Source organism: Rhinopithecus roxellana, chromosome 8 (genome assembly GCF_007565055.1).
Source record: "Rhinopithecus roxellana isolate Shanxi Qingling chromosome 8, ASM756505v1, whole genome shotgun sequence".
In the NCBI taxonomy this organism is placed as follows: domain Eukaryota; kingdom Metazoa; phylum Chordata; class Mammalia; order Primates; family Cercopithecidae; genus Rhinopithecus; species Rhinopithecus roxellana.
This window is the reverse complement of record NC_044556.1, coordinates 7,503,131-7,524,146: the sequence shown is the minus strand read 5'-3', so window position 1 is coordinate 7,524,146 and position 21,016 is coordinate 7,503,131. Positions and strand designations below refer to the sequence as shown.

The following is a 21,016-nucleotide window of genomic DNA, read 5'->3' as shown; positions in this document are numbered from 1 at the left end:
CAGCCTGGGCAACATAGTGAAACCCCATCTCTACTAAAAACACACAAAAAAATTACCCAGGTGTGGTGGCAGGCGCCTGTAGTCCCAGCTACTTGAGAGGCTGAGGCAGGAGAATGGTGTGAACCCGGGAGGCGGAGCTTGCAGTGAGCCGAGATGGCGCCACTGCACTCCAGCCTGGGCAACAGAGCGAGACTCCGTCTCAAAAAAAAGTAAAAAATAAAAAATAATTTACCGGGTGTGGTGGTGCACGCCTGTAGTCCCAGCTGCAGGCGCTATGTCTCCCTGGCATGGCAGTGGCCAGTGCTGAGTAAGTAGGAGCAATGTCCTGCCCCGCTGCAATGGCAGGGAAGGGTGGGGGACTCCCGGCTGTGACCTCACTCCCGCGGGCATGCTGATTGGCTCACTCGCGGTCTCCGGCCACCTGCTGCCGTCCATCACAGGGCCACCCTCCCCACCCTCCATCCTGTCCGCAAGGCTCAGCAAAGCGGCTGGCGGGTGAGTGACGCTCGGGGGTAAGGAAGTGAGGCTGGGGGAGTCCCGAGCAGAGGTGTGGGCTCCCGGGGTGTGGAAGGGTGTTGCGGAGGACTGTAAGGGTCCCCAATTCCTGGAGCTGCCCCCCGTGCACACCCAGGGTCTGCACACCGGCCTCCCATGCTTGTTCAGCCCCTCCCCCATGGCCACGCGATAGGCCCCTTCCAGGTCTTGGAGCCCCAGGGCTGGGTGGTTTTTCAGCCTAGATATAGGGACACCCTAATCCCAGCAGCCAGAGGCCGTGGAGACCCTGAAGAGTACAGCTCTGGGTCTGACTTGAAGCTCCTTGCGCCCTCCAGCCAATGGCGCTGTCTCTAGCCTCAGTTTCCTCATCTGTCATATGGGAACAGAGCTAGTGGGACAAGGCAGGGTACTCTGTGTCAGGATCAGAAGACCGCCCCCGAGACCCTCCTCCCCTGCCCCGGCCTGTCACAACCAGAGCCAGGATGGTTCTACTGCTGGGGCCCGAGCCTGTAGACTCACAGGGTCATGCGGCGGGGATGTAAGTGCCCAGAATGGCAGGTCAGGGTGGCCCAGAGGGAGACCCCATGAAAGCAGAGGCCTGGGAGGGGCTGGGGCACCTGTTAGCCTGTCCCGCTGGCCTCAGGCACCAGATAAAAATAGTCCCTGGTCTCAGAGAACATGAGCTGACACTGGGGCCAAGAGTTTTGGTTTGGGGTGTGTCTCGGACTTACTGCTGTGTTGCCCTGTAGGGGCTCCTGCCCTCTCTGGGCCAGAGCAGCCTTGGCTGCTGTGCTGATGGATATTGGGCCCCAGCAAGGCTGGGCTACAGGGAGGGGCCCCAGGGCTGGCATGCAGGGTCAGGGAGATGCCTGGTGTGGGCGCCGGGCCATGCCTGGCATGAGTGTGAATTTCCCGAGTGAGGGGTGCTTGAGGCAGAGATCACAGCCTCGGTTGGGGGTGGCAGGACGGGGCCTGTTACTTGGTGTCCACAGAACCTCCAGGTCAGGCCCAGGCCCGTGGCAGGGACTCAGTAAATGCAAGACCTTGTTCCCCACCCCTCCCAGCCTGGCCCAGGACCTGCTGCTGCTCCAGTCATCTCCATGGCAACCAGCGCCTGGGAGGAGCTGGATGGCGGCCTGGGCAGCTGCCAGGCCCTGGAGGACCACTCTGCGCTGGCCGAGCCGCAGGAGGACAGGGCTCCAGGTATCCTTGTGGTGCTGGCGGGAGGAAGCCCCTCCCTGATGGTCCCCTTGAGCCAGGAGGCCCATCTTCAGAGACCAGAGCTGCTTAGCCTCCCACACTGGACTGGCTTAAACTGTGCTCCCCAGGTTCAACCCCTGGCCCTCATTTCTGCCTCAGGGTCTGTAAGGAGCCCCCAAGGAAGACAAGTGCTAGGCTATACAGATCTAGGTTCCAATCCCGCGTTGCCACTGAAATACTTTGTGTCTTTGGGCAAAGCTGTCTCCAAGCCTGTCTGCTCTCTTTATATTTTTATATTTTTTATTATTGTTATTTTTTATTTTTTGAGGCTGAGCCTCATTCTGTCTTCCATGCTGGAGTACAGTGACATGATCATAGGTCACTGCAGCCTTGATCTCTCAGGTTCAAGTGATCCTCCTGCCTCAGCCTCCCAAGTAGCTGGGGCCACAGGTGCCGGCCACCATGTCTGGCTAGTTTTTCTTTTTTTAGAGATGGGATCTCACTGTGTTGCCCCGGCTGGTCTCAAACTCCTGGGCTCAGGTGATCCTCCCACCTCAGCCTCCCCAAAGTGCTGGGAGTCCAGGTGTGAACCACTGTGCTGGCCTCCGTCTACTTCCTTATCTACAAGATGGGGTTAGTCACCCGCGCGTCACCCAGCAGGGCCAGGGGAGAGGGTGGGATTGGCCTGGGGGTCCTCACAACCTTGACTCTCCCTCTGTTCTCACAGCAACACCCAGGCTGGCCGACTCCAGCAGCCCGCCCCACGTGAGTAGCGGGGACCCTCAACCTTTAACCCAGGACACCTGGGGAGTTGGGGACAAGCCGACCAAGGGAGGCAGGTGTCTAAAGCCCACGGGAAGGGTTTGGCACCGGAAGGAAACGTGGAATGTCTCATGATAACCACAGGACTCTCAGGAGCCGGTGGCTGAAGGCCGCAGTGTGGACACCAGGCCCAAGAAGATGGAAAAAGAGCCTGCCGCCAGGGGCACCCCAGGAACGGGGAAGGAGAGGCTGAAAGCCGGAGCGAGTGGGTTTGCAGGAGGCGTGGGTGAGGTGTGGGGTGGGAACCGACTGGTGTCAGGCTCAGGTCCCGGAGCTGGGTCCTTGGATCTTAGGGGGTGTCCTGGTTGAGTGGCGTCGAAGTGTGCCAGGCAGCGAGTCAACGGGCCGGGAGCCTCTACTAATGCGTGATAATACCGGCTAAGCCACTCAGCTCCCGGAAGTTAACTTCCAGAAACTCTGGGCATCCCCGTGCAGCTGCGGGGCACCGGGGCTGGGTTCACCTGCGCCCAGGGCCGCACAGGCAGGCAGGGTGCGCCGGGTTCAGGGCGCAGGCCTCTCTCTTGCACCCTGTGCCCGGGGAATGGGGCGGCGCAGAGCCAGTGGCCACAGCGCAGCACACACTTGCCCCTGCAGGCCCTCGGAGCGCCCCCGCGCGCAAGAAGGCGCAGACCGCGCCGCCCCCGCAGCCGCCGCCGCAACCCCCGGCCCTGAGCCAGGAGCTGCCCTGGGGAGACCTGTCGCTCAACAAGTGCCTGGTGCTCGCCTCGCTGGTGGCGCTGCTGGGCTCGGCTTTCCAGCTGTGCCGCGGTGAGCGCGGGCTCCCCAGAGGTGGGACGAGGCTGGGGTCTACCTGTGCGCCTATTCTTCCAAGGAAGGGCCCTGTGACGCAAGGGTGGGGTCTGGGAGCCTTCTTCCCAGGGCTAGGTTTTGCACGCCCCCAAAGTTGGTTTGTACATCTCCCCTTAAGTGATGGGCCATGCGCGCCCCTCTCACCCCGTCTGGACCTTTTGCGGGGCCCATTCCTCTCGCCGCGAGTAGTTTCTGGCTTTCGGATGGACCTTGTGCAACCCCTCCTCCCGCGTAGCGTTCTGCCGCCTTCCTCCTGCACCCTCTCTGGGGACCGCTCAGCTCGTGAGCGCCCCCCGGGGGCACTCCTGCGACCCGTCCCTTGCTAGGAGTCTCCTACAGCCCGTGGTCGGGGGGAAGAATGACCGATTGAAAGAGCGACGTTCGGAGGAGGGGCGCTCCGCAGCAGCGGAGTCCCGGAGTCCCTTCCCACGGCTCGGGGCATCCTTAGCCTCAGCCGTACCGCGGGAGCCTCACCCCAACTGTCCAGGGAGAGGGGCTCTAGGGGTGAGGGACGGATGAACAGTGTAGTCCATGCCTCGACCCAGCTGACTCGGGTCCCGACCCTGTCGCTGCAGACGCCGTGGCTGGGGAGGCAGCAGTCCAAGCGCGTGCGCCCGAGCCCTGGGTCCCGCCAAGCTCGGCCCCGAGGGAGCCATCGTCGCCCCTGGTAAGCGCTTCCTTCCAGTGACTGCGGGCAGTGGGGCCTTCATCCCCAGGGAAAGAAGGAGCCCGGGCCGGGGGCAAGGTGGGCGCTTACCCCAGGACCCCACTCCCTGTCTTGCAGCCTAAGTTCGAGGCCCAGGCGCCCCCATCAGCGCTGCCTGCGCCCCGGGCCGAGACAGAGGTCAGACCCAAGATTCCCGGGAGTCGGGAGGCTGCAGAGAAGGACGAAGAGGAGCCTGGCGAGGCCACCGGAGAGGCCGTCGGGGAGGACCGTGCGCCCCTCGCAGACCGGGGACCCAAGGAGAGGCCTCGGAGAGAGGGGAAACCGCGGAAGGAGAAGCCGCGGAAGGAGGAGAGGCCAAAGAAAGAGAGGCCGCGGAAGGAGGAGAGGCCACGGGCCGCCAGGGAGCCCCGGGAAGCGCTACCTCGGCGCTCGGAGTCACGCGAAGGGGGCCACCGGCCGTGGGCACCGGACTCTAGGGACGCCGAGCCCAGGAAGAGGCAGGCCTGGGTCTCCCCGAGGCGTCCCGACGAGGAGCAGCGGCCTGGGAGTCGCCAGAAGCTCCGCGCAGGCAAGGGGCGGGACTAAGCCGGCCCGCGCCCGAGTCCAGGGACACCTTCTCGACAACCCGCCACTCTGGCGAAATAAAGCAGGGGGCTGCGGGCCGCAGAGTCATCTGCTCCTTTACGCCTGGACGCGGCACCGAGTCCAGGGCCTGAAAGACCGTCGCGGGGCGCTTCCGGCAGGGGAAAGACAGCCAGCGCTAAAGGGTGGACCCAGGCCGTGCGCAAGGAGAGGCGGGCGGCCCCGCTAACACGCACGGACACCCCACCCGCTTGCTTGCTGGTCTTTATTGGGGCGATGCTTGGGGTCCGAATAAATATGGGAAGGGGCGCGAGCTGGGGCACGTCCGGCCCCTCGGGGCAGGAGTCCGCGCGGCGCAGGGGTCACCGGCAGCCACACTCCGTGGCCACCATGTTGGGCACGTGGTGCGCGCTGATGCGCTCCTCCGACAGGCTGATGAGCAGCTTGCCCGCGTAGGCGGTGGGCACGCAGCAGGGGGGGCGCGCCAGGGAGGCCCCACGGGCCTGCATCTTCAGCAGCAGCACCACGTGGTTGCCATAGCGCGGGTTTCGGTCGGACTGCGGCCAGCCGCACACGCCCTGGCAATTGTTGGCCTGGTAGGTCTCCGGGATGAGTACGGAGCGCTCCGCGCGGAGGTCTACGCTGAGCTCGCGCAGCGCGCACGGCCCATCCACGGCGGTGGCCCCTGCGCTGCGCTGTGCCCGCCCCGGCCCGCGTGGATCCCGCCCGCGCCACTCGGCGCGCAGGCCCTGCAGCGCCTTCAGAAGCAGCAGCGCTCGTAGGGGATCGCCGGGGCCGCCGGGGCCGCCTGGGCAGAGCGCGAGCAGGCGTGCCAGCAGCGGGGCGGCAGCTGGAGGCAGACCCGGGAGGCTGCGCAGCTCGGCAACCGCTGCTTGCAGCTCGGCAGCCACGCGGCGCGCCAGAGCAGTCGCCCACGGCGCCGACGCGGGGTCGTGCAGGGGCGCGGGGTCCCCGGTGGTGGCCGCGGTGGGCCGCAGCAGCAGCAGCGGCTCCTCGCCGTCGAGCAGGCGCTCCAGCGCCGCGGGGTCCGAGAGGTTGACCAGGCCCTGCGGGAAGCCGGCCAGCGCGTCCGGGTCCAGGGCCAGGCGCGGCGCGGAGGCCCGAGCCGGGGGGCCCCGCAACGCCCGCACCAGGCGCGTGAGCGTCTCCAGGAAGGGGTCTGCACTGGGCGGCGACTCCTCGAGCTCCGCGGATGGCCTGGAACCCGCAGTTAGGGGAGTTGAGAGCGGGCGCGAGGCCACGCCGCCCCCGCCTGCTCCTGCCGCATGCCCCCGGGCCTGCGCGCACCTGGGCGGCGGGAAAGGCACGGTGTCCAGCTGGCCTTGCGCGGGCAGCGGCGTGGGCAGCGGCGCGGGCTCGGACCGCGGCAGCAGGAGCAGGGCCGGGGTCATCCGCGTGAAGCAGCGGTGGTCGTCGCCGAACAGCAGTGCCTGCAGTCGGGCCGTACTCAGGAGGGAACCTGCGGTGGGTGGGCATGGGGCTGGCTCAGGGGCTGGGGGCTGAGGGCAGTCGACCCGGCGCCCGGTCCCTCTCCACGCACACCTACCCTCTCCGCGGGGCTGCAGGGTCAAGGCCAGCCCGGAGCCGCGCCAGGCCCCCGCAGGGCGGTCCACCGCCAAGGCCAGGTATCGAGTGTCCCGGGATGGGCAGAGGGTCTGTGGAGACCAGAGCTCAGGCCGGCTGGATGGAGGCTTAGCCAGCCCTGCTCTACCCGTGCCCTTCCTCCCATTGCCACTGGTTCTACGCTCCTCTCAGTACCGCAGACCCTGCAACAAATCCATGCCCCTGCCGCGGCCCAGGCAATGCCCCATGCAACCCCCTGGTACCTGGGCACCTGGCAGCCCAGCCGTCGTCACAGTGACCTCAGGGCCAGGCCCAGGGTACAGCACCAGCAGCGCCAGCTCCAGGGAGTCGCCTCCTCCATGCGGGGGCTCCTGGAACCTCAGCGAGGGTGTCGGCTCCCAGGTCACTGCAGCCAGGACAGCAGGGGACGCCTGAGCCATTGAAGGCCAGGCCCGTCCCACAGTCCCCTGGGAGTCTTTGGGATCCGTCCCTGTTGCTCTGGCCACTGTGCAGGGGACCTCGAGCGGGGGACAAAGTGTCCCTCTTCACTGCCTTCCTGCAGCCAGGGAGCGGTGACTGCCGGGGCAGGCAGAGGCTGCGTCTGAGGCTGTGGGTGGGGCTGCCGCCCTGGGGTCTCTGGGTTAGGGCGCCCGATGAAGCCCCTTCCCCGCAGGGGAGTCTCTCAGGCCAGTGGCCCAGAGAACAGGCTGGCCAGGTGTGGGGCTGTGGGGAGGAGAGTTCCACTGGCCCCGAGTCACAGGGTCGTTTCTTCATGGGTGGCGAGAAGACAGCAGCTCTCAGCCTGCCACTGCAGCAGGGGCGGGTCTAAGAGCTGGGCTTCAGGGACAGGACGGAGCGCGGTGCCCACCTTCCAGGCCATGGACCCACAACCCAGTCCCAGAACAAGACCACAATCTCCCTGCCCAGGGTGTGGGCTCTGCCAGCCCCTGATCTTCCCTAGGAGGACCCGGCCCACCTGAAGGAGGCCGGCGGTGCCAAGCTCGGGGCTGGGCCCCACGTACCTTCCTCCAGGTGCAGGACCACCAGGCGCTGCCCCCCAGGGTCCTGCAGCCAGGCCCCCAGCCGCCGTAGAGAGGGCAAGGCAGCCTGCCTGTCACCGGGGGTGCAGACCCCAAAGGTGGCCAGGTCTCGGGGGCCCCAGCGGGCCCGCTGCACGGCCCCCAGGAAGGCCCGCTCATAGGCGCTCAGAAACCCCATGACCTGCAGGGGGATGCTGCTGCCATTGCTGTCCCCAACCAGTGCCACCAGGCATAGAGGCTCTTGTGGGCTGCCTGGCGGCCAGTCCAAGTCTTCTCGGAAGATGAGGCCACCAGTGCCCACAGCTGGTTCCTCTGCTCTGAGGGTCGCAGTCCCCAGCAGAACCCCCAGGGCAGACAGCACCAGGGTCAGGCTGGTGAGAGGCAGGTCCCACATCATGGGTGCTGCCAGGGACTGGGCTGCCCGCCTTGTGGAAGCCGAGTGTAAGAGCGGAAGGTGGGGCGTTTGTAAAGGACAGGCCCCTATCTTCTCTGCCGCGACCTTGGGGGACAGTGCCCGGCGCCCCCACTCCAGGCAGAGTGGCCTTCTCAAAGAGCCCTTTCTGTCGCCAGCAGCCTATCTCCCTCCCCACAGCGATAGAGCTGGGCCTGATTTGTCAACATGCTGTCCTTGAGGGCCCGTCCCCAGAAGGCACAGGAGTGGGAACCAGGCTGGGAGTGATGGCCAGGCAGCCAGACTAGACAGCGCTGGGGGCGGGGGGCCCAGATGTCCTGGGTGCTAAGGGGTGGGCCTGGAGGAGGAGGGTCCCAAGTCAGTGGGGTCGCCCTGTCCCTGCTCACCCTCCCAACCCCTGGTGGGCTATCTGGAGACCCCAAGAATATCGCAGTCTGCTCTTCCCTCCCCAGGACAGGACCCCAGACCCCCTCCTAGCTGGCTGGTGGAGTCTGTCCTCCACCAGGCCACCTCCAAGGTACAGCTGTCTCTCAGGCCTCCCACAGGTGTCTCCAGGCCCTCCCCAGTCGGCGCAAACTCAGGGATGGTGCTGTGCCTGGCACTCCCACACAGCACTGACAAGGGAGGGCAGCGCTGCGGACATCAGTGCACTCAGGGCTAGGGAAGGCTGTTTAATGAGCAGGGGGCCATACAAAAGAGCAGCCTTCTCCGTGGGACAAGGCAGGAGCACCTGGCGCTGGGCTTGCTGGGGGAGGGAGCAGCTGCTCAGTTGGTTGGGGGAGGGGGAGGTATGTTTCCTGGGCCTTCGGAGGGGAGTGGGGGCCTCAGCATTGGGGGCATGGGAGTTGGAGGGTGTACCCCAGGATTTGAGGGGTGAACTCCAGGAGGCTGAGGGTGGACCCCAGGAGCTGGATGGACCCCAGGAGGTTGGGGGTGGACTCCCGGGGCCTGAGGGTGCATCCCTGGGGCTGGAGGGTGCACCCCTGGGGCCTGAGGGTGAACGGCAGGGGCTGCTGGGTGTACCCCTGGGGCCTGGTGGTGAACCCCTGCTGATGGGGGAGGATGGACCCCCGGGGCTGGTGGGTGAACCCCAGGGGCTGGTGGGTGGACTCCGGGGGCTGGTGGGTGGACCCCGGGAGCTGGAGGGTGAACCCCGGGGGCTGGAGGGTGGACTCCGGGAGCTGGGGGGTGGACCCCAGAGGCTGGTGGGTGGACTCCAGGGGCTGGGGGATGGACGCCAGGAGCTGGGGGATGGACCCCAGGAGCTGGGGGATGGACGCCAGATGCGGGGGGATGCACCACTGGGGCCGGGGGGTGGACCCCTGGAGCTGGCGGGGGTAGCTGGGGTGGTCCCGGGGGCCCTGAGGGTGCAGGCCCCGTGGGGGGCATGGGTGGCAGAGGTAGGCCTCCTGGCGGTGGCGGTGGCAAAGACTCGGGCAGCGGTGGCCGAGGGGGCAGACCGTTCATCAGCGGGGGTGGAGGCCGCTTCACCCCAGGGGGGCCGGCAGGGAGGCTGGGCGGAGCCGGGGGCTTCTCCATCTTAAAGTGGAACTGGAGGAAGAACTAGAGAGACAGAGAAAGGTTCAGCAGGCAGGGCGGGGCTAGGGCGGGGCTAGGGCCACCAGCGCTGGGCAGGAAGAGCCAAGCTCAGGGCTAGCCACTCACCTGCTTGGTCTCCCGGTTCCAGTGTGTCCAGAACTTGCCCTCCGCCTTGTCGATCTCTCTGCTCGGCACCTGGGAGGGCGGGAGACAGAGAGGGCTCCTGGTCCCTGTGACCTCAGGGCAGCCATCAGACAGGGACCCTGAGGCATTAGCCTCCCTGGCCCGGACTCCACCCTGGGAGTCCAAGAGAAGGCCCCGGCCTGGTAAGACTTTCGATGGGCACAGGGTTCAGTTCTGGAGTGACACAGACCTGGCCTCAATGCTAGCACACGGCTGGCCCCCGCCCTGGACAGGCGCCGTTTGTACTGTTTCCTGATGGCTGCCTTGTACAGGCGTGGGCACAGGCTGTGGGAAGCCCTCCAGCAGCCTGGACCAAGAAGTGAGGTCACTTGGTGAAGGCCTCACAGGCCCAGCGCTCAGCCCTGCCGGCCTCCCTTCTCCATGGGCACAGTGGAGCCCAAGCAGGCCCCCTCCCGCAAAGCCCAATGGGAGGGGTGCCCTGTCCGGCCTGCACAGACCCTTCTGGCTCCGTCTCGGGGATCCCAGGGGACCCCACAGCCTGACAGGAGGGGCGCCCTGCCCAGCCTGTGCAGATCCTTCTGGCTTGCACATCTCAGGGGGCCCAGGGGACCCCGCAGCCATGCTACCTTGAAGGCGATGGTCTCATAGGGCTCAGCGGCCATAAGCAGGTACTGCCAGCGCCGGTCCGGAGGCTCGATCCTCTGCTCGTACGCAGACATGAAGCGGTGGCGTGGCATGATGCCCTCGGCGATCTCAGGGTAGTCGATCTGTGGGGACACAGCCAGGTGGCAGTGCCGCCTTTCAGGTGCCTTTGGCCACCCCCCACACCCAAGCCCCTGATCTCACCTGGAAGAGGAGGCTCTGCTGGCCCATCTCCGAGTCCCTCTGCTTGGTCACTGCAACACAGAAAGCTCTCAGGTCCCTGGCTATTTGTCCTCCCCAAAGCTGAGGGACCAGGGCGGGCTAATGCCACCCACTGAACGAGGGCGAGACCCCAGGGGAGGCCCTGTGGCTCCGGGCAACCATCAATCTCTGCCCAGGCTCTGGGACTCTGGTATAGGTGAAGGCACAGGTGCGCCAGGGCTGAGCTACCTGCGGAGTCACTCGGGCAGGGACCGAGGGTGGTGCTCCTTTGTCCCAATCCCCAGAGCCCTTCATCCAGGGTGCTGGGACACTACCCAGCAGGAGTCGGGGCCGCTGGGTAGGGAGGGGCCCTTGGCATCCGGGCTCTAGGATTAGAGTGGGGCCACCTGAACAGGGTCGACACCATGGCCAACACCATGGGTGAGCGGGAGACGATGCCTTTCCCACCAGAGCTCAGCAGCCTGGACCCCGAGAATGGCTGCTGGGCCACCTACGGCCTGGCCACTCTCCAAACAGCCTCAGGCACGCACACTCACAAGCCCTCCGCCTCCTCACTGCCCAGAGCCCAAGCTCAGGACCTGTCAGGGCATCCCCACCAGGAGTCTGCCGCTCTAGCCTCCCTTGTCCACCCAGTGCACCTGCCCCAGGGCCTGTGCCCTGCAGGCTCCTGTCTGGAGGCCAGGCATACAGGCTGTCCCCACCTTCCGTAAAGAACACTTGCTAGGTAGCGTGCCCACCTTCCTGACCCTACAGACACAAGTCTGTCTCTCCTACCCTGGCCGCTTCCCTGGCTTTCTGAACCAGGTCACCTCCTGCCATTCCCACTGCTGAGGGTCCCGGAGGAGCCGCCTCTAACAGCCGCTTCTTCCTGTCCTCCTTCAGAGGCTTCAAGGTTAACCGGGGAAGGTGCCAGGGCTCACCACACCTCCACTTCCACTCTTGTGCTTGGCAAGAATCCCCAGAAGCTTCCACAACACTCGGACAGGAGGGGACAGACTGTGGCTCAGCTGGGAAAGGGGGCCGCTGGGTGAGACGGGTGCTTACCAGGCTCAGCCTGACAGCTCCCAGACACAACGCCAGGGGCTGCAGGTGGGTGAGGGATGGCCACCAAGGCCAGAAAGCAGCGGCTCAGGAACGAGGGTCTCAGGGCTGCGCCTCCTGCACGGGAGCCCGAAGAACCTATTCATGCAGCAGCAGCGGCTGTGGCCAGCGCCGCTCCGGGCACTCACCTTTGTAGCCTGGGCGGCCGATCTTCACAAACTTCTTCACCTCCACCTTGACCTTCTCAGGTGCGGGCTGGGCAGGGGCCTCCTTGGCCTCCTTGGCGGCTCGCCGGGCCCTGCAGGCAGGATGGACGTGGTGCTGGGGCCCCTCCACACACAGGCACCAAGGCCACGGGCCCAGGTGCCAGAAGCCCCCTGACCTTGGAGCTCACTACAAGCTGAGGGATGAGGAGGGCCAGGGGCCTGGGAGGGGCCCTGGGGTTTGGCTGAGAACAGGAATAGGACAGGCACGTTCTCTTCCTGTCATGCTCACTGTCCCTGGCTGGGGTCCTTCCAGCAACTCCATGCCTCTGCTTTTTTTTTTTTTTTTTTTGAGACCGAGTTTTGCTCTTGTTGCCCAGGCTGGAGCGCAGTGGCGCGATCTCAGCTCACCGCAACCTCCGCCTCCTGGGTTCAAGTGATTCTCCTGCCTTAGCCTCCCCAGTAGCTGAGATTACAGGCGTGCACCACCACGCCCAGCTAATTTTTTTTCTATTTTTAGTAGAGATGGGGTTTCTCCATGTTGGTCAGGCTAGTCTTGCCCTCCTGACCTCAGGTGATCTGCCCGCTTTGGTCTCCCAAAGTGCTAGGATTACAGGCGTAAGCCACTGCGCCCGGCCTTTTTTTCTTTCTTTTTTTTTTTTTTTAATAAGACTGAGTCTCGCTCTGTCGCCCAGGCTGGAGTGCAGTGGCACCATCTCGGTTCACTGTAACCTCTGCCTCCCAGACTCAAGATTCTCCTGCCTCAGCCTCCACAGTAGCTGTGATTACAGGTGTGCGTCACCATGCCCAGCCTAATTTTTGTATTTTTAGTAAAGATGGAGTTTCACAATGTTGGTCAGGCTGGTCTCGAACTCCTGACCTCAAGTGATCTGCCTGCCTCAGCCATCCACACCTCTGTTCTCTAATGCTCCCCAGAAACCGTACTCCAGCGCCCAGGGAGGCCCAGGCCAGGCTGGCTTCCCAGCCGTGGAGCAGTGGCCCGTGAGGCTCAGAGACTTGAGCCGACAGCTGCTGGAGCACCAGGCATCAGAGGGGCACGGGGTACTCACAGGTTGGTCTGGTGCTTCTTCCCCTGGGTATGTGCCAAGTAGCTCCCCTGGAGTGGAAAGGAAACACACATGACTCGGGGCCGGGCAGACAGACACAGGCAGGTCCCCCTGACGTCAGCCACTCAGCCCGCCGCGAGCTGCCCGCAGCCGGGCAGAGGCCGCACCTCATTGTTGTGAAGCGTCAGGCAGAGCTTGCATTCATAAGAGCCCAGGTGGTTCTTCATGAAGTACGGGTCCTGGAGGGGAAGAACAGGCGCCCGTTAGGCAGATCAAGGCTGGCTGCGGTCAGGGCCCTCAGAGGCAGGATCCCCTTTCTGTACAGGCATGGCTGTCCCCGACGGTGGTCAAGCGTTTCTGAAAATGGAGGATCTGGTGGGAGGCCTTCGTGAGCACAGGTGTCACCGCCTGGGGCTGTGGCCCAGGCTCTGAGCAGCGGGGGTTCCCAGGGAGCCCCCTGCACCACCTTCCTGGTGGTTCTGAGTCAGAGGGAGGCAGAGTCAGGACAGCACTCCTGGTCACTCCCGATGCAGGGAGCCGTCCGCTGCCCACGCCACCACGCCAGTGGTTGGCACAAGGCAGACACAGGCACAAGAAAAGCAAATGGGCTACACTGAAGGCCCAGAGACCCGCCCATCTCCAGGCCCTAAGCCGGGGCAGCCGGGCGCATGCCTCTTGTCTCAGACGCTGGAGTTCAAAGGCTAACTCCACCATCTGTGGCTGGGGCAGCCCCTCCACCCGTGACCTCTTCTGGAAGACAGGGACAGTGACAGAGCCCTTGTCACAGGCCAGGTCCGTGGGGCAGGTCAGGGTACACAGAGAGTGCTCCAGTCCCGATGTCCACGGTGCTGAGGGGACCCGGCTCATCCCTGCCTCTGCACAAGCTAAAATCAAAGGCTGCCCTTCACCACATCTGGCTGGAGTGACATAAGCTCTCCCCACTCCCAGAAAATTAAATGATGCAAAACAGAAGGTTTTGGAGACAACAAAACATTTCCACACGGGGCTCAGAGCCACAGAGGGTCTGCTCTCTAAGGTGGACAGAAGGGAGCTGTGGCTGCTCGGGGCAACAGGGGAGCATCTGGACACGGGGCTGCATCGCCCAGGCTGGGTGGAGGCCCAGGAAGAGCCTCTGGCACCCTCTCCAGGGCTGTCCTGGAAAGCCGAGCCCCGCCACAGGCGGCTGCATGGTGGCTGGCCCACCTTGTTGATGTCGATGGTCTCTAGGGCCAGCTGGCGGAGGCGCTCCCTGCGGTCACGGTTGCTCTCAGAGGAGGAGGCCACGCCCCCGCTCCCGGTCTTGCCCCCAGGGCGATGCTGGAAGTCCATGGTGACGGCCTTGGGGCTTTAGCAGACTGGGAGACACCTGTGGAGGCCAAGAGGAGCGTGAGAAGGATGGCTCAGAACTCGGGGCTGCTGCTGGGACCTCCCTGGGCCAGGCCACCAGGCTGCAGCCTGCGAGACGGCCCCTCGCCCTGCACTCCCAGAGCCAGGGTCTAACCAGCCCTGAGGGGGCCACCCCAAAGTGCACCCAGTCTCTTCCAGGAGGCCGAGGCCCAATGTGGACAGGCACAGACACGAGGAAGCTGGAGCCTGTCTCCAAATGAGCATACGTGAGGGATGGAGAGGAAGCCACTCTAGCCCAGAGTGCCAAGGCTTGGAGACCTGAAATGGCAATGGGGAGCCCAGAGAAGGCATAAAGGGAAGACAAGGCCAAATTCTTACGAACGAGTCACCACCACCAGGGAGCCATCCCGGACTGCCCAAGCCCCCAGTGTTCAAGCCTTCCTCTGAACTCCCTCTCTGGTTGGCTACGCTTACTTGTCCCCAACCTAATTCTATCTCTTGGGTTCGCTGTAAACTTGTTGGGAGGTGAGGACACTGATCTTTGCATCCTGACTGGGTAACATCCGCGAGATCGGTCACATCTGCTTGTGGCGCAGGAGGGCTCTGCTGAGTCCCCAACACCCTCTTCCAGACGCAGGCCTGCCACGGTTTCCCACGCCCTTTCAGGCTCCATGCAAACCTGAGCTCCAGGCAGCCTCCTCTCATCTCCTGGCACTCTTCCCCTTGCCTGCTCAATGTCGGCCCCGGGCCCTGGTTTAAGAGCCTTGGGTGAGCTCAGAGAGATGGGGCCCAGGAGACCGAGGGAATGATAGCCCCCCACAGATGTCCACATCCGAATCCCCGGGACGTGTGAACATGTCCCCTCATGGCAAAAAAGGATGCACAGGTGGGCTTGAGGGTCTGAAAACAGGAGATGACCCTGGGTGACCTGGGGGCCCCATATCCTCACAGGGTCCTTGAGGATCTTAAAACGACAGGTGATCCTGGGTGACCTCAAGAGAGGAGGCGGGAGGCTGAGAGTCAGAAAGGCTGTGCTGTGGCTGTCAACGGGTAGGAAGGGGCCCCGAGGCGAGGGACATGGGTGCCTCTGGACGCTGGGAAAGGCAGGAAACGAGTTCTGCCCCAGAGCCTCCAAAAGGAATGGAGCCCTGTGGACTGTTTGGACTCTGACCCCAGAACCAGAAGCTGATACAGCCGTGTCATCTGAATGACTCCATCTGCAGTGATGTGCCATGGTGGCCGCAGGTGTGCAGGGGCACGCTGAGGGACAGGCCACGGTGGCCGCAGGTGTGCAGGGGCACGCTGAGGGACAGGCCACGGTGGCCGCAGGTGTGCAGGGGCACGCTGAGGGACAGGCCACGGTGGCCGCAGGTGTGCAGGGGCACGCTGAGGGACAGGTCAGCTGTGCTGCTGACTTGTGGTGGGGCCTGAAGTCACCCCTTAATCTATGGGGGCCCAGGACCCCTCCCCACCCGGTTTTTATTCCCTGGGCAAGTTGATGAAAATGATCCAGCGTGGTGACTGGTGAGGCAGACCTCCCAGCTCACTGCAGCATCAGAGATGCCCCATCACAAGTTCAGACATCACAAAAGCCCACCCAGAGATACCCATTTTTACGTGTTGTCACGTAAACTTCGAGAAACCACCACCATGACCATCGCCATCCCTTCACAAAACAAAGAACATTCCATTGTGAAAAAGGAGACTGTGACACCAGAAGGACTGGCCTTTCCCGGGAACGCCACCCTCTGGCCCCGAGGAGCCCTCCCTGCCTCCGGCTTCTTGACCACGCATTCTTCAGGACCAGGGAGAACTGCATCCTCTCCGTGCTGGTGCCGTCAGCCGGAGGCCACGCCAACTCCCACCGTCCCTGCTACCAGCTGACAACTGCCTGGGAGGCTCTGTCTCCGGATGGCGCACAGGTGGGCGGGATTGTGTGGGTGCCGCCCGAAAGGTTCATGAAGTGCCTAATTTTTCCCTGGAGGACATTTAAGCATTTCCTGGTCAAGCGACATGAAACTCATATCAGGGGATGTGCGTGGGGAGCCCAGCGAGCAGCCTCCCACCAGGCCGCGGCTGCACTTGCCTCTCCACGCCTCACAGAAACCACAGTCCTCCACGCACCTCAGCACGGAACCAAGCCCTCGCTGGGGGGGAACATGCAAGAAGGCAGGGAATCAGCCTTCTTTCACGGATGCACCCCAAGAACCCGGGGGCGGGGGCGTGGTGCTGGGAGGCACTCCCACACACAGATCTTGGGGAGTCATCAAGTGCTCCCCTCTCCCAGGAGGACGGCCTGTTCCTTTCATCATGAAAGAATTCAGCAGCATGCGAATGCCCTGCTTGTCCCTGGTCGTGGCCCCTCCTGGACCATGCCCCTACTCTGAGGCTAAGCTCTGCAGAGCCATCACTGGTCTCTACCCCCAAGCCTGCACTCTCCACAGCGCCCGCCCATGCGTCCTTATGGCCAGCAGTGTCTGGTAGAGAGAAGAACAGATGGCGGGACATGTCTGTGGAGGACCCAGGGCCCGGGAGGAGCAGGGCTCAGCCTCAGGAGTGACCTGCACTTCGCTCCTCCACGCAGGAAGGGGCAGCGCAGCTTCTGAGGCCAGGAGAGGTGCAGATGGCCACAATAAGAGCCACCAACCTATCCTGATGTACTTATTTCCCATCACATTTTAGTGACATTTCCAGAATGTTCTAATGACCCAATGGCTGGGAGGACCTGGAAAAGGAACTTAGATGGCAAAATGCTAACAAAGCCAAGAGTTCAAATCCATCTAGGGCGAGCCTAGTTACTTCTTAAACTGGCCAGACAGAACACCCCAGCGGCCAGTGGCTGGCTCAGGACACAAGCTCCAGCTGTCACAGGGAGCTGTCGCCGGTGGAGTCTGGCCCACAGAAACCCAAACCCAGACCAATACGCAACCACTCACGAAGTAAAACTCTGATCCAAAAACCAGAAGCCATCTGATCCCAAGCCTAGCCATCGCAGCCACTGAACGCCCACACCGTCCCTCCCCAGCCGCTGAAATGTGGCGGCAGCCTGGGGAAGGTCCCACGCTCTGATCCCCCACGACCCTCGAGTATATCAGAACTTTATTCCCAGCAGAACTGGCACAAAAGGACCTCTGGAGTTAGAGAGACAGGCCCAGCAGAGCAAGGGGGCCCAGTGTCAGGCTGAAAAGAGCAGCACAGCTCAGGCGGCAGGCAGCCCAGCACAGATGCTCCCCCGCCCAGGGGGAGGCCAGGAGTCTTTTCTGGGGAAACAGCACGAGAGGAAGAATCCTCAAATACGAACATTCGGGGTCCCCCACACCTCAAAGAAAAGCCCCGCTCCTCGCCAGACCACTGGGCAGTTGGCCTCCCGGATGAGAAGTGGCGCTCACACAGAGCTGCCGGCCGCTTCGTTCTTAAAGAGAAACACACACATCTGAGAACAAAGAGACTGACGGGAATCCCAGTAAGAGATTGCTGCCGCCCTCCTGCGTTACTGAGGGAACCGCTGCACCACAAAACCAGAAAGGGACGCTGAATGAGACCAAGTTGAATTAAAACCAAAAGCCCTTGAACAATACAGACGGGACGATCCAAACAAAACATTCCATACCAGAGTTGGAAGCCGAGCCAAACAAATCTTTCATAAAGGAAAGCCAAGAGTCGAAAAAAACAGGAGGAAAAGCAAGAACCTAGACGACATTCCAGAATGAGAACAGAAAAAGTACCCAACAAAATAAAACATGAAAAATATGGGCCGGGCGCGGTGGCTCAAGCCTGTAATCCCAGCACTTTGGGAGGCCGAGACGGGCGGATCACGAGGTCAGGAGGTCGAGACCATCCTGGCTAACACGGTGAAACCCCGTCTCTACTAAAAAAAATACAAAAAACTAGCCGGGCGAGGTGGCGGGCGCCTGTAGTCCCAGCTACTCGGGAGGCTGAGGCAGGAGAATGGCGTAAACTCGGGAGGCGGAGCTTGCAGTGAGCTGAGATCCGGCCACTGCAGTCCAGCCCGGGCGACAGAGCGAGACTCCATCTCAAAAAAAAAAAAAAAAAAAAAAAAAAAGAAAAATATGATCACAGAAATAACGTAAGAACAAGAAAATTCAAAACAAAAACAAAACCCAGGACTAAAGGAACCAAACTGTCCAGATACCAAGGACTCACCAAGATCAGAAAATAAACAGACCCCAGGGAACGAGGAGACCAGGGAATTTCACGCCACGCCGCACACCACCCAGGAAGATGTGCAGCTTCCACTCGACAAAGAAAACTCAGCAGAAAAGATCAGAAACCAGCACAGGAACCCATCTTTCGAGAACCGCACTGAAAACAATGCTTTCACGGTTCTGAGCAAATACAGATTTTTTTCTCTTTTTTTTTTTTGAGATGGATTCCTGCTCTGTCGCCCAGGCCGTAGCTCGATCTTGGCTCCACTGCACCCTCCACCTCCCAGGTTCAAGCGATTCTCCTGCCTCAGCCTCCTGAGTAGCTGAGATTACAGGTGCCCGCCAACACGCCCGGCTAATTTTTATACTTTTAATAGAGATGGGGTTTCGCCGGGTTGGCCAGGCTGGTCTCAAACTCCCAAACTCAGGTGATCCACCCGCCTCGGCCACCCAAGGTGCTGGGATTACAGGTGTGAGACACCGCACCCGGCCTACAAATATGGATTTTCAATCTAGATTTTTATACCCCACCAAATTTCTAACTATGAGGGTAAATAAACTCATTTTCAGACAATCAAGGACTTCCCCCATCCCCAAAAAAAATCATCTATTTCTTCCAAAGCTCCCAGAAGTTCTGCCCTGACAGCAGGAAGAGGAAGAGATGGCCACACTGGGAACAGAGGTCAGCACAGGGCAGCAAGGACAGGAAGATTTGGGACACCAGCTCCACTTCCAGGCAGAGCACAACCCGTCCAATTTGGAGGAAGAGCATACGGGGGTCTTGGAGGGAAGTGGTGAGGGGGAGATCAATTTATTTAAACCTGTGCAAAACACAACTGATAGGTATGAGATGCTGGAGCTTTGTGGAAAAATAAACAAACAGTAGGGAAAAGAAAGGTAACAGTAAAAACAAAGTTAATTAGCTTTAGGGAAAATAGAATGCTATAACAAAAACCCAGTTGAACACATTACTTGTTTTAGCAACCAACTAAATATATATATAGATATGTATTTTTTTTTTTTTTTTGAGATGGAATCTTGCTGTGTCTCCCAGGCTGGAGTGCAGTGGCGTGATCTTAGCTCACTGCAAGCTCCGCCTCCCGGGTTTACGCCATTCTCCTGCCTCAGCCTCCCAAGTAGCTGGGACTACAGGCGCCCGCCACCACACCTGGCTAATTTTTTTGTATTTTTAGTAGAGATGGGGTTTCACCATGTTAGCCAGGGGGGTCTTAATCTCCTGACCTCGTGATCCACCTGCCTTGGCCTCCCAAAGTGCTGGGATTATGGGCGTGAGCCACCACACCCAGCCCTGAGCAGCCAACAACATTTTGCATCTTATTTAGAAAATACAACCAATGACCAACTGTGCTCATGACAGAAACTCATCCAGGATATGGAAGGCGAAGGTGCAGTGGGTGGATGGGAGGGAGAAGATCTCAACAGCAGTGACAAGAAATCAGCAGGTGATATCTACAAATTGATAAATCCAAGAAGAAGTATGTTATTTACTAAGGTAAAAATCAGGGAACAGAGTGGCAAAACCCCATCTCTACAAAAAAAAAAAAAAAAAAAAAAATAGAAAAAAGAGCCAGGTGTACTGGCTAATGCTTGTAATCCTAGCACTTTGGGAGGCTGTAGGGGTGTGGATCACCTGAGGTCAAGAGTTCGAGACCAGCCTGGGCAACATGGCGAAACTCCGTCTCTACAAAAAAATACAAAAATCAGCCGGGCATGGTGGTGAGCACCTGTGGTCCCAGCTACTCGGGAGGTTGAGGCAGGAGGATGGCTTGAGCATGGGAGTTTGAGGCTGCAGTAAACTGTGATTGCACCACTGCACTCACTCCAGCCTGGGTGACAGAGCAAGACACTGTCTCAAAACAAACAAACAGAGAGACAAAAAACTGACAACGACCAGGGGAAATGAGCTTAAGAATTGAGGAAAGGTGGCCTCCGGGACCTGGGACCGGACCAGCGGGAAGGAATTAGTTTTTGGTGGCAACACCATTCTCTTGTCAAACCTAGCAAACAACCTCTTTTCCAGAGCTCCCCCTGGCTGTTTGGTGTTCTCCAAGGATACACACGAACAACGGTCACGGCGGTGTGCACCCGCAAAATGGGGCCAGCTAACGTTTTCTGGTCGCCTTTGGCATGGTGTTGAAGCTGTCACTCCGTTTTAAGAGGAATGAGGCTCACAGGAGTTATATCACAGAGCCCCAAGTGAACTCACAGGTATAGATTAGCATGCAGAAGCGTTCTCGGCTACAAGGAAGGAGGCCCAAACCATTTCAGCCGTGATCCCGATCTGATCCCAACGAGTCTTAGTTGTTTTTTTCATTTTGTGAAACAGGGTCTTGTTCTGTTGCCCAGGCTGGAGTGTAGTTGCGATCATGGCTCACTGCAGCCTCGACATTCCGGGATCAAGCGATCCTCTCGAGTAGCTGGGGCTACAGGAGCAACCACCACTCCTGGCTAATTTTAAAAATTTTTTGTAGAGATGGGGTCTCCCTGTGTTGTCCAGCCTGGTCTCGAACTCCTGCACTCAAGCGATCCTCCCGCCAAGCCCTCCCTGAGTGGTGAGATTACAGGCGTGAGCCCCCGCGCGCGGCCTCCCAACAGGAGTTTGGAAATAGAGTTCCGAGCGGGCCCGACCCTCCGGGCCCGACCCTCCAGGCCCGCCCAGCGCGGGGCCTACAGGATGCACAAGGCCGGATGCTCACGGGAGGAGGGAGGGGAGCGACGGCGCCGACCGCCCCTCGGCCCGCGGCCTGTCGCAAGCTCCTCTCTCCTACGTCCGCTCTTCCCCAGGGAACCCCCGATCCGCGTCGGCCGCCGCCCTCAACCGGCTCCACTCCTCACCAGAGCCTGAGGCCGCGTTATCGCCTCCTCGATCCGCCACCGCCAAGACTTCGTTCGGCGCACGCGCGTCGCGGGCAAAGAAAGCACTTCCGGGACAAATGGGGCGGGCCCTCTGGTGCGCGCATGCTCGGCCCACCCAGCGGCGCGAGTCGAAGGGTCAGGAGGCGCGAGGGAAAG

General features: G+C 61.5%; 3 protein-coding genes across 4 annotated transcripts; 1 reads left to right on the top strand and 2 right to left on the bottom strand.

The window, feature by feature from the left end:
* The first annotated feature begins 453 nt into the window (after positions 1–453).
* On the top strand, positions 454–4,654 carry JSRP1 (junctional sarcoplasmic reticulum protein 1). Its single transcript, XM_010374858.2, has 7 exons — positions 454–495; positions 1,560–1,698; positions 2,423–2,460; positions 2,602–2,722; positions 3,112–3,285; positions 3,903–3,994; positions 4,112–4,654. The coding sequence occupies exons 2-7, from the start codon at positions 1,596–1,598 to the stop codon at positions 4,577–4,579; spliced, it is 996 nt and encodes a 331-aa protein (XP_010373160.1). The 5' UTR covers positions 454–495; positions 1,560–1,595; the 3' UTR covers positions 4,580–4,654.
* A 169-nt stretch (positions 4,655–4,823) lies between these two features.
* AMH (anti-Mullerian hormone) lies at positions 4,824–7,709 on the bottom strand. The gene is made up of 5 exons (XM_030935660.1): positions 7,183–7,709; positions 6,424–6,566; positions 6,144–6,252; positions 5,885–6,056; positions 4,824–5,794 (listed from the first exon to the last, which is right to left on the bottom strand). The coding sequence occupies exons 1-5, from the start codon at positions 7,595–7,597 to the stop codon at positions 4,939–4,941; spliced, it is 1,695 nt and encodes a 564-aa protein (XP_030791520.1). The 5' UTR covers positions 7,598–7,709; the 3' UTR covers positions 4,824–4,938.
* A 537-nt stretch (positions 7,710–8,246) lies between these two features.
* On the bottom strand, positions 8,247–20,925 carry SF3A2 (splicing factor 3a subunit 2). 2 transcript variants are annotated; one of them, XM_010374861.2, is made up of 9 exons: positions 20,840–20,925; positions 13,674–13,836; positions 12,638–12,709; positions 12,474–12,520; positions 11,389–11,498; positions 10,142–10,191; positions 9,922–10,062; positions 9,278–9,346; positions 8,247–9,175 (listed from the first exon to the last, which is right to left on the bottom strand). In XM_010374861.2, the coding sequence occupies exons 2-9, from the start codon at positions 13,797–13,799 to the stop codon at positions 8,378–8,380; spliced, it is 1,413 nt and encodes a 470-aa protein (XP_010373163.1). In that variant the 5' UTR covers positions 13,800–13,836; positions 20,840–20,925; the 3' UTR covers positions 8,247–8,377. The 2 variants fall into 2 exon arrangements, with proteins under 2 accessions (XP_010373163.1, XP_030791519.1); XM_030935659.1 differs by lacking the exon at positions 20,840–20,925 and adding an exon at positions 20,211–20,354.
* Positions 20,926–21,016: the final 91 nt, after the last annotated feature.